We start from the raw sequence: 12401 nt of genomic DNA on the forward strand, positions 1-12401 counted from the left end.
AAGATTATTTATTTGAGAGGGAGAGAAAGCATGTTATGAGCATGAGCAGAGGGAGAGGCAGATGGAGAGAGAAAGGGAGAAGCAGACTCTGCTGAGCAGGGAGCCTGATGTGGGCCTCGATCCCACGCCCCTGGGGTCATGACCTGAGCCCAAGGCAGACTCTTAACTGCTGAGCCACCCAGGTGCCCCATCTCCGGGGTTTTTATTTTTATCTGTTGGCTTAAATATAAGTTGCATTTCCATATACAATAAAATGGGAAAGAAGCAATGACTAAGAGAAAGGATATAAACAAATATTTGAGCTAAACCAATCTATTGCTTCTATTTATCGTTTCAGTATGTGCAATGTTCTCTGCTTTACTCACTCTTGGAACTTAGAATTCCAACACGACCACTTTGAGATATTTTTAAAAACAAATATTTGTATTTCATCACTTTTTTCCCTTTATTTTTAAACAGAATTATTTTTAAGGATTGATTCATTTATTTAGAGAGAGAGCATGAGCAGGGCGAGGGGCAAAGGGAGAGAGAGAGAGGGAGAAAAGCAGACACCCCACTGATCACAGAGCCTAATGTGGGGCTCCATCCCACGACTCCGAGATCATGACCCAAGCCAAAATCAAGAGTCAGAGACCCAACTGACTGAGCCACCCAGGCACCCCCTCCACATTTTTTTTTTTAATCACCATTCTCACATGTTTCTGTTGAGTCAAACCTTCGTATTGTGTTTAATAAAGTATGGTACATTTGATGTGTATGATTTTTATAATGTAGGTAGTAGCATAAACCTTCAGCAAATCTTCAGTATTTCACTTGAAGGGAGAAAACTGACTTTTGAGGTGAATTGAATTTTACAAATAGACAAAAATCTCAAGATCGCCTCCTTTAAAAGAAAAAGTAGCAAAGCACCTCGTCCCCAGTTAAGGTATTAACTTACTGTGTCAAGGTCACACTTTTAATATATCTGATTAATTTAATGAATTTGATAACTTACCTGATTCAGCATTAAGGAATTGTATCATCTCTTTTGGTGCCATAAAATGCTAGGCAATGCCACTTCAGGAACTTTGGCCAAATCATTGAACCTTTTATGGTTTTACTCCCATTATCAGCAGAAAATGGGATTGAAGGTGACAGTTACTTTTATACCCTCTAGCTAAAAAGTGTTATGGTTATTGAATGTGGAATTTGGGGAGCATGACTCATTTCCCAAAATTCTACACTAACATCAGTTTCGCTCTGTTCTTTTTGTGTTGTGGTGACCTTTGGTTCATATATTTTAATGAACACTGTCAATTTTTGATAACCCTAGGATCCAAATGAGAAAAGAATTGTAAAAGGCAGTTGGGGAAAGAATAGCTCAGTGCAGAAAGAGGAAAGCTTCTTATTTGTGCCTGGAGCGCTACAATGTCACATCCTTTAAATCTGGCTGTTTATGCAAAATCCAGGTGGTAAAGACAGAAGATGACAAATCTTGTGTCTTTGTCTTTTTATTTCTTTGTATCTGCTGGTCAGGTGGGGTGGGGTGGGGAATGTTAGGTATCAAAGTGTGGATATGAATACAAAATGTAGAAAGCCCTTTTTAAAATTTTGGAAAATTCTGCTGTTTCCATTTTTAAATTTTATTTGTTTATTTTTTAAAGATTTTATTTATTTGTCAGAGAGAGAGCGAGCGAGAGAGAGTGCACAAGCAGGGGGAGGTGGTGGCAGAGGGAGAAGCTGGCTCCCAGCTGAGCAAGGAGCTGGCTGCTGGACTCTGGACTCGATCCCTATGACCTGAGCAGAAGGCAGATGCTTAACCAACTGGACCACCCACATGTCCCAATTACGCTGTTTTTATTCAAATAGAAATGAAGCAGAATTTATAAAAATTGCAATTACTGGTAATGATAAAGTTAAACACAAAATATTTTTATCGATTACAATTATGACAAACGAGGAGTCAAATGAATGAATTAATGAAAAAAAGTTCTGGGATGCCTGGGTGGCTCAGTCGGTTAAGCATCTGCCTTTGGCTCAGGTCATGATCCCAGGGTCCTGGGACTGGGTCCTGCATCGGGCTCCTTGCTCAGCAGGGAGCCTGCTTCTCCCTCTGCCTGCACCTCCCCCTGTTTGTGCTCTGCCTCTCTCTCTCTGACAAATAGATAAATAAAATCTTTAAAAAATTTATAATTAATGAAAAAGTTCTTTTTAATGAGTAAAGTAGTAACAATTATCCTTAGTATCAAACTTCCTTTAAAGATGGTTGAAGAAAGGAAGAGGCACGAAAGTGATAAATTGGCAGTATCAGAAAGCATATATGCTGCTGCTGCTACTGGACTAATTCAACAAAGAGCGAGTGGAAAAACTGATAACCACCTATGTCCTATTATGGAAGATGAAGATTCTGATGGGTAAGCCTATAGCAATATGTAAATAGTAGGTAATTACTATTTTCCTAGGAAACAAATTCTAGTTGGAGCTAACATTCATGATTAACAACTTTTTATATTTTTAGTAAGGCGATTCCATCCTGGGTGCTAATCAGAAAAATGCAAATAATGAGATACCATTTTTTGCAGTCATAGTGATAAATATTTTATTAAAAAAAATAATAACCAAAATTAGCAGATGTGAGGGAAAAGGCATTCTTATACACTGCTGTTAGATGAAATTGGTAAATCCTTCCTGCAGGGTGATTTAGCAGTGTGTTTCAAAAATTTCAAATATGCTGTCCCTTTATCCCAACGGCTTCATTGCCAGGACTAGATCCTATAGGAAAACATGACTTGTGTAAACACACACACACACATACACACACACACACACACATACACACATACATTCTAAGGACATTTATTATACATTATTATATGTATAAAATATGACAGATATGTTAAGGATATGTATTATAGCATTCTCATATCAAAAAGTTGGAGCTAGTCTAAATAGCCATCAATTTTCTCCCGTATAAGACAAGATAGTATGTGACCATTTGAAAAAATGAATTTAGGTCTACAGTGTACTGATTGTTTAACAAGGTATATTTAAAGTGTTTGGCTTCATGTCATGTCTTATGCAAATCTTAGAATACTGTTACTATCTGCTGAGTTGCAAGAGGAAGTTACCTGCTACACTGGTGCTCTAACATAATTACCAACAAAATTGCTAGTTACTAGGTTTTTGGTTTTGGTTCCTAATGCAGGAGTGATCAAATGTTGGGCCCTCGGATTGATCTGAATATTACCAAGAGATTTCATACAGCGATTTGTCCCATATTCTATGTAAACATTTGATTTGATGACCCCTGTGCTGTAAGCCAAGATGTTGCTAATGCAGTGAATCTTCTTTTTAAGGTTCCTTGCATGCATGCTGTTATCCTTCCCTTTTAAAGAGAATATATTTCTACATGCACCACACCAGGTTTTTCAACAGTGACTTTGTATTTTATAATTGATAAAAATTTAGTTTACAAAATAGGAATATTTTCTGCATTCCAAACTCCTTTTACTTCTCTTATAGAAGTTTAATATGACTAATTATTTTGAATAGTAGACGATATCCTAGAGTTAGATGATTTTTATCAAGCATGAAACACTGCTGTTGAAACTCAACAGTTTTTCTGTGGTCTTTCTAAGCATGAGAAAAAAATGACAATCGGGTTATATAATACATATCTAGAAAATTTTTAAGGAGTCTTTTGGATGTATAATTTTGTGAATTATTTAATGGCTTGGCCTGCAGTTTTTTTTTTTAAGATTTTATTGATTTATATCAGAGAGAGAGAGAGCAGGGGGAGAGGGACAAGCAGACTTGGCACTGAGAGCCCAGCCCCATGCGGGGCTCGATCCCACAACCCTGAGATCATGACCTGATCCAAAATCAAGAGTCAGAGACTTAACCGACTGAGCCACCCAGGCGTCCCCTTGGTCTGTCATTTTTTTAAGAAACACTTAATGCTACATGTTTGTAATTTTAAAAACATCAAACTGTTACAAAAATACTACATCATCATTGTGTAAGGATTGAACTAAACTAAAAAGAAAAATTATCTATGATCATTCCACTTAGCTATGATGTCCTTAAAAGAGCCGTGTACACTCACTGATCCTGATTTCCCTCCCATTTGCTCTGGAATTGTCTCTAGTAGTTTTCACTCCCACTACTCCAGAACTGATTTTTGAAAGGTTACCACTGATTTTCACTTTAATAAATCTAGACGTAATTTCTCAGATGTCATTTTATTTCAGCTGTCGTGCCTAGAAAACGTTCTAGCATATGTAGTTCTATTCAATAAATGTTTATTGAGTGAATGGCGTTTCACCTCCATGTATTGTTTTTAACATGATACCAATTCTCCCTTAAACAAAAAGAAAGTTTGACAGGGGTCCGTTCTGACAATTTAACCTGCCAGTTACATGCAATTTTTTAAATCTGGGGGCGCCCAATACTGTGGTTACTTGTTACTTATTTTTTTACTGATATTTATGTTAGTTTTAATCATGATAAAATGGATCAAAGGAATAGCAAACTTCATTTATATTTTATTAAGGAAAATGAAATATGGTGGTAAATTATTATAGGGCTTTAAAAATTCTTGCCAGAGGATTATGAGCCCTCAATATCCGAAATAAAAAGATGAAGTTGGAATTTATTGCCTACTAGTAAGAGAGCTCTGCTGATCGCTTACAGTCTTTTCTGACAGAGCAGTCCGCTATTCTTATACAGGGTTTGGGAAGAGTAGAGTTTAAGGTTTGGGGGACTTCCAGAGAATTAACTGGCTTGTCATCAGCTGAAACACCATGGTAATTTGGGTGAGACTGGTCGATTGGTTGGCACTCAAGGCATGTGTATCGGAGGGATTTTGTCCCCTCTCTAGGCTTTCTTTTAGAAGGGAGGAGCTGACATTGCTTGGTTGTTGAGTGAGGCCAGCGGGCATTGATCAATTACACACATTTAAAACTGGTTGTGGTGGCTTCTTGTTACCATGGCATCATAGTTGTGTCCCCCCCCACCCTAAGTTTGAGGTGACTGACTAGATGTTTTCTATTTAAAAGTTGTTTCTATCAGCTGTGTTCAAAATGAAAGCGATTTCATATTCTGTAATTATAGATTTCTTGTTGAAATTTGGGTCAAGAAGAATTGTTCAATAATTGCTTTCAGGAAGATCCTTCTTTTTTGGTGTTAAATTTTTTTTTTTAAGATTTTTTGTTTATTTTTCGACAGAGATAGAGACAGCCAGCGAGAGAGGGAACACAAGCAGGGGGAGTGGGAGAGGAAGAAGCAGGCTCATAGCGGAGGAGCCTGATGTGGGGCTCGATCCCGTAACACCAGGATCACGCCCTGAGCTGAAGGCAGACGCTTAACCGCTGTGCCACCCAGGCGCCCCTTTTGGTGTTAAATTTTAACTAGGAGAGTTATATGTGTAACAGTTTTAAAACAATAATTGCTCGCTTTGTTTGTGTTTTCAGTGCTCTTAGGGGCTCATGTTCAATTCCTAAATTGATAATCTCCTGTGGGAAATTTCAGTCTTTTTGTAAATTTATGTAGCTATTTGCTAATAATATTCTCTTGCATGCATTTAGTCCGTGAAAAGGTAATTATAATTTTCTGTTGGTAAATCTAACTTTTTATATTAGGATTAAATAGTAGGCTGAAAGTATACAAAAGTTACCAAATCATATTCTTTAAGAAAATTAAAAAATTTTTTTTATTTATTTGTGAGAGAGAAGGAGAGAGCAGGAGCAGGAGGGAGGGGCAAAGGGAGAGGGAGAAGCTCAGCAGGGAGCCTGATGCAGGGCTAGATCCCAGGCCCTGGAGATTATGACCTGAGCTGAAGGCAGAGGCTTAACCGACCGAGCCACCCAGGCACCCCCAAATCATTTTCTTTTCAAACAAAATTAATCAGGTTATTGCAATTTTTGAGTGGTATATAATGGCATATGAGTATTTTTGAATTTTCTCCAGATTTATTGAGGTATAATTGACAGATAACTGTGTAAGTGTAAGGTATACCTGTATTAATTTAATATACTTTTATATTGTAAAATGATAATAGTGTTAATAACTCTGTCACCTCACATAATTATCATTTCTTTTTTAGCAACTCTCTTAGCAACTTCCCAATGTATCATAGAGTATTGTTAATTGTAATTAGCATTCTGTACTTTAGACCCTCAGAACTTAGTAGTCCTATAAGAGGAAGTTTGTACCCTTTGGCCCACCACCAGTCTGTAAATTTGTTTTTTTGAAGATCCCACTGTAAGTCAGATCATACAGTATCTGTCTTTCTGTGTGACTTATTTCACTTTGCATAATTCCCTCCAGGTTCATTTATGTTGTCACAAATGGCAGGGTTTCCCTCTTTTTTGTGGCTAAAAATATTCCCTTGTAAATACATACCACATTTTTTAAATCCCCGGATCCATTGATGGACACTTAGGTTGTTTCCGTGTCTTGGCTACTATAAATAATGCTGCAGTAAACATAGGCGTGCAGATACCTCTTTGAGAAATGATTTCATTTTCGTCAGATACGTTCCCAGAAATGGGATTACTGGATCATATGATAGTTCCATTTTTAGTTTTTTGAGGAACCTCCACACTGTTTTGCCGAGCGGCTGTACCAGTTTACAGTCCCATAATGGTGTACAAGGATTCCCTTTTCTGTACAACGATGCCAGTGGTATCTCTTGTCTTTTTGATGAAAGCCACTTTAACAGGTGTGAGGTGATGGGTGTATCATTGTGGTTTGATTTGCATTTCCCTGATGAATAGTGATGTTGAGCCCCTTTTTTGGTACCGTTGGCCATTTGAATATCTTCTGAGGAAAGATGCCTGTTAAGGTGCTTGGCCCAGTTTTTAATTGAATTATTTGTTTTTTGCTGTCCGATTATATGAATTCCTTATATATTTTAGATATTAACCATTTTTCAGATTCATGGCTTGCAAATATTTTCATTCATTCTGTAAGTTGCCTTTTCATGATATTACTTGTTTCTTTTTTGTTTTTTAGATGTTATTTAAATTCAAGTTAGTTAACATGTATTATTGGTTTCAGGGGTAGACTTTAGTGATTCATCACTTGCATGCAACACCCAGTGCTCATCACAAGTGCCCTCCCTAGTGCCTGTCACCCAGTTACACCATCTTCCTACCCATCTCCCCTCCGGCAACCCTCAGTTTGTTTCCCATAGTTAAGAGTCCCTCATGGTTTGTCTCCCCTTCTAATTTCTTTCCATTCAGTTTTCCCTCGCTTCCCCTATGATCCTCTGTGCTGTTTCTTATATTCCACAGATGAGTGAAACCATATGATAATTGCCTCTCCCTGACTGACTTATTTCACTCAGCATAATCCCCTCCAGTTCCATTCACGTCGATGCAAATGGTAAGATTTCATCCTTTCTGATGGCTGAGTAATACCCCATTATATATATATACACCATATCGTCTTTATCCATTCATCTGTTGAAGGGCATCTCGGCTCCTTCCACAGTTTGGCTCTTGTGGACATTGCTGCTGTGATACTTTGGTACCCACTGTATTGAGAGTGTTTATCATGAAAAGATGTTGAATTTTGTCAAATGCTTGTTCTGCACATATTGAGATGATCATATAATTTTTTTCATTATATTAATGTGTATCCAACTTACTGATTTGATTTGATTTCTGAAGGATAATTTTGCTCAGTATGGTATTCTTGGTTGGCAGTTCTTTTCTTTCAGCATTTTGAATATGTAATCCCTCTGTCTCCTGGCCTGTAAGGTTTCTGCTGAGAAATTGCTAATAGCCTTATGAGGGTTCACTTGTAGGTGACAAGCTTCTTTTCTCTTGCTGCTTTTAAGATTCTCTCTTTGGTTTTGATTTTTGACAGTTTTATTATAATGTGTTTGGGAGAATATCTCTTTAAGTTGAGTTTGTTTGGTGACGTGTGAGCTTCATAAACTTAGATGTCCAAATGTTTCCCCAGGTTTGAGTGTTCTCACCCATGACTTCTTGAAGCTTTATGTCTTTTTTTCCCCTCTCTCCTCCTTCTGGAACTGCAATAATTTACACATTGTTTCTTTTAGTGGTATTCCATAATCACGTAGGCTTTTCTCACTCTTTTTCATTCTGTTTTTCTTTGTTCTCCACTGATTGGATCATTTGAAAGTTAAAATTTGAAAATTGTAAATTCACAGATTTTGGGGGGATCCATTTTCCTGTCAGTGGCTTCTATTGTTTTTTTTCATTTCCTTCCCTATATTGTTCAGCTTCAGAATTTTTGTTTAGTTCTTTTTTACTATTTCCAGGTCTTTTTTAAAAAAAGATTTTATTTATTTATTAGAGAGTGGGAAAGAGAGCAAGTCAGGGGAGGGACAGAGAGAGGGAGTGAGAATCTCTAGCAGACCCGGGGCTGGATCCCAAGCCCCTGAGATCATGACCTGAGCCGAAACCAAGAGTCAGACACTTAACCGACCGAGGCATCCAGGCGCCCTTCCAACTCTTTATTAAACTTCTCCTTTTGTTCATATAGTGTTCTTCTCATTTTATTGAACTGGCTTTTTATTCTTAAGATTTTATTTATTTATTTATTTATTTATTTATTTATTTATTTATTTATTTATTTTGGAGAGAGCATGTGTGTGAGCGGGGCAAGGGGGAGTTGCAGAGGGAGAGGGACAAGCAGAATCTGCTTAACTGACTGAGCCACCCAGGCACCCCTGAGTTGGCTTTTTGTATTTTCTTGTAGCTCATTGAGTTTCCTTAAAACTGCCATTTTGAATTCTTTTTTAGATATACATTGCAGATCTCCATGTGTTTGAGATCGATTACTGGAAGATTATTGTGATCCTTTGGTGGTATCATATTTCCTTGACTTTTTATATTCTTTGAAGTTTTGCATTGCTGTCTTTGCATTTGAAGTAGTCTTTAATGATTACCTTTCCAGTGTGTCCAAACCTGATTTTTTTCTTTTTTTTTTCCTCCGGTGGTGTGCTGAAACTTTTCTGCAGGAAATCTGGTTTTCCAGAAAACCTCTCTCATCCATGGGTGATTATCTAAGACAGTGTTTTCCAGGGGCTCCCAGATGTAGCTGAGAGGAAGGGGCTGAAGCCAATTTATGGGCTATTGCTAGTTCCACAGCTGGGAATGTAGTGAGTGTGCCTGTTATCCAATGCATGGTAGGCAAGACTTTTTCTAGGTCCCTTGGTATATGGTGCTTGATTCCACAGCTCCTACAAAGAGGTCCATAGTTTTGTCCCCACAAATGATGTTGTGTTATAATTGTATATTTATCTGTCTTCGAAGCAAGGAGTGTATATTTCCTTATAAATGGTTGGACTTCATAACTGTTCTGTGAATTAATAAATGAATTGATGGGGCGCCTGGGTGGCTTAGTCGTTAAGCCTCTGCCTTCGGCTCAGGGCGTGATCCCGGGGTTGTGATATCGAGCCCCGCATTAGGCTCCTCCACGGGAAGCCTGCTTCTTCCTCTCCCACTCCCCCTGCTTGTGTTCCCTCTCTCGCTGGCTGTCTCTCTCTCTCTCTGTCAAATAAATAAATAAATAAATCTTTAAAAAAATAAATGAATTGAGACGGGTAACAGGATTTTACAAAAAATTGTTTTTTTTTATTCGCTATGGTAACATTATTAGAAAACATTAGCTTGGGGCACCTGGGTAGCTCAGTCTAAGATTAAGTGTCTGCCTTCAGCTCAGGTCATGATCTCAGGGTCCTGGGATTGAGCCCCAAGTCAGGCTCTGTGCTCGGTGGGGAGTCTGCTTCTCCCTCTGCCTGCCGTTCCCCCTGCTTCTGCTCATGCTCTCTCTCTCTCTCTCAAATAAATAAATAAATAAATAAAATCTTTTTTAAAAATGGCTTTTTAATGGCTACTTTAACTGGATTTTTTAAAGTAGTGATCTTCGTTTGAGTATAAAGGAAGCAAGGAAAGATGAAAATGAAAAATGGACATCAGAAGAATCTCTGATTACACCCCGCTTTGAGAAGTTTGACTCCCCGACTTATTGTCCACTACAAGTGAATGACGACAGCCCTTTAAGTGAAATGGATCAGGATGAAGGAAGGGAAAATCTGTAAATTATTTCCCTCTGAAGGAATTCTAGCAGTGATTACTTTTTAAGGAAATAAAACACTGTAGTGTCGGTACAGGCTAAGGCAAGAAATACTCAAGTATATCAGACACACTGCTTGATAGGTTAAGATGAGGACAAGTGACTTTGACAAGGAGCAGTTAGTAGTCACCATGGAAGCTGGACTGTAATGAATAAGTATAAACACTCCTTAGAGAATTTTTACGGGGAAAGGTAACAGAGAAATGGATGATAACTGAAAAAGAATGTGGAATTCATGGGGATTTTCTTTCTTTTTTCATTTTAAGATGGGAGCTTTTAGAGTATGTTTGTATGCTGCTGGAAATGATCCAATAGAGATAGACATGGTTATTTAATTTAATTTTGTTGACATTTCCAAATGTTAGAAAGCTTATTGATTGTATTACATTATCTTTTAAAGATTATAGTAATTGTCCTTAGTACTCCTATTCATGTAGTTTTGGGGCAAGAAGTTGTTTATTCAGAACTGGTTCCACAGTGAAGTATTCTCATATAATCGAATGTGCAGATATTATCATTCATAGATTTAAAAATATATATATAATAGTAAATATGCAAACACTTAGGCCATTCTGAATAGAACTAATCATTCCTTGATGATTTCAGATATTCGGTGCCTTTGACAGTATCATGAATAGCTATGATTTTGTTAGGGACTTTGAAGTATCTGTTTATATTAAGTTAATGTTTGTTTAGATCTGGGGAAAGGGGAAAGCTTTTATTTATTTACAATTGCAAAATAAACTATTAATCTATCATAGATTATTACTTTTGGATAAAGTTCCAAATTACAAAAGCCGTGGTTCCTGTACCAACAGTGTCATTGACACATATTGTGTGCTCAGTAAGTGTGTGTTCATGAATAAACATTTGAATGAATAAATGAATGCCCATTGATGAACTTCTTTAGAAGAAGCAAATCTTTAGTTTATTGAAAGTAGATTTTAAATATGGCCTAGTATGACGTCTTTTTATTTAAAAAAAATGTGTAAGATTCAGAAATTATTATTTATACTTAGAGGTAGGAATGGAATAATAATAGATTCATTTGCTATCATATTACTTAGAAACACTTAAATATTACTCTCACCACATATTGTAAAACACATGCTTTGAAGGCAGATATCCTGGATTTGAATTCTGGGTCTACTCCTGACCAGCTGTATGGGCTTGGGGAAGTTCCTTATTTCTGTGCCTCCTTTTCTTCCTGTGTAAAATACCTAATATAATTACCTACGTTTATAAGATTGTTGTGAGGCTTAAAATACCTAGAGACGTAGTGAAGTGTTCATAATAATGCATAGTAGCTGCACAGTAAATCCTCAAAACACTACTATCATGATTATTAAGAAAGGGTTTCTTTCATATAAGAATTTAGTTTGAACCCTGCAAATAGGTTTTAGAGCCAGTAAAACTTGTTTTTATTGAAAATGCTAACAAAAAAGTGTGGTATATTTCTTTGTATCAAATAATGTAAGTAACATTATGATTTTCCCTTGCTCTTTGTCAATTTGATCTTAATGTTTTGTTAATATTATTAATAATATGTTTAGATATGATTTAGATATTCTTTGTATTTTAAGTATTTAATGTTTGCCTGAAAAGAATTGGTTTTTTTCTTTTTAGACCTGCAAAGAAAACATCTAAGGATAAGAAAGAGGTAAAAATATATATATATATAATTTTATTTCATTTATTAATTTTTTAATTTTTACTTTATTGTATTATTTTGATAAATAATATTTATCAGAAATATTATTCCATGGTAAAAAATTACTTTAGGGAAGGTATAGTGACAAAATAGAGGAATTTCTATTTGTTGTGAAAATGTTATTCAGAAACACTAGTTATTGATAAAGGTTGTTTTGAGAAAAATCAGTTCTTTAAAAAAGTACCTATGTTTTTGCTTTTATAAGAAGATGGGTATTTATCATCTCTCTACACTTAGTATATTTTATAAATATTTGGGGGACATTTTGAAATTATTATTTATTTGTAGATCAAAAAGCAAATTAATTTTACGGATGACCTTGATGACTTAACCCCATTATCTGGAACAGCTTCAGAGGATTGCAAGCTGCCTTGCTTTGATTTTAGGAGTTGCATGTTGCTAATTGAACAACTTGGCATGGATTGTAAAGGTAGGACCGTGGTATAAATATAAAGCCTTTATATGTATATTACGGTAGTAATATGTGCACATCTTGTCTAGTGCTGTACCACACAACACTGATCTGTTATAGAGCTACTCATCTCACAAATATGTTTTTCATGAAGACAGAGAACTGCTGAGTACTCTCAGCCAAAGAGCT

General features: G+C 36.5%; 1 protein-coding gene across 1 annotated transcript in view; it reads left to right on the top strand.

The window, feature by feature from the left end:
- The window catches only part of LOC125280907 (ankyrin repeat domain-containing protein 26-like), a 414415-nt gene that overhangs the window by 99927 nt on the left and 302087 nt on the right, over window positions 1-12401 (top strand). The window contains exons 35-37 of the mRNA XM_057304708.1: window positions 2242-2393; window positions 11716-11749; window positions 12089-12230. Of these exons, the coding sequence (XP_057160691.1) occupies window positions 2242-2393; window positions 11716-11749; window positions 12089-12230 (328 nt within the window). The remainder of the gene's footprint in view (window positions 1-2241; window positions 2394-11715; window positions 11750-12088; window positions 12231-12401) is intronic.

This window comes from Ursus arctos, unplaced genomic scaffold, assembly GCF_023065955.2.
Source record: "Ursus arctos isolate Adak ecotype North America unplaced genomic scaffold, UrsArc2.0 scaffold_30, whole genome shotgun sequence".
In the NCBI taxonomy this organism is placed as follows: domain Eukaryota; kingdom Metazoa; phylum Chordata; class Mammalia; order Carnivora; family Ursidae; genus Ursus; species Ursus arctos.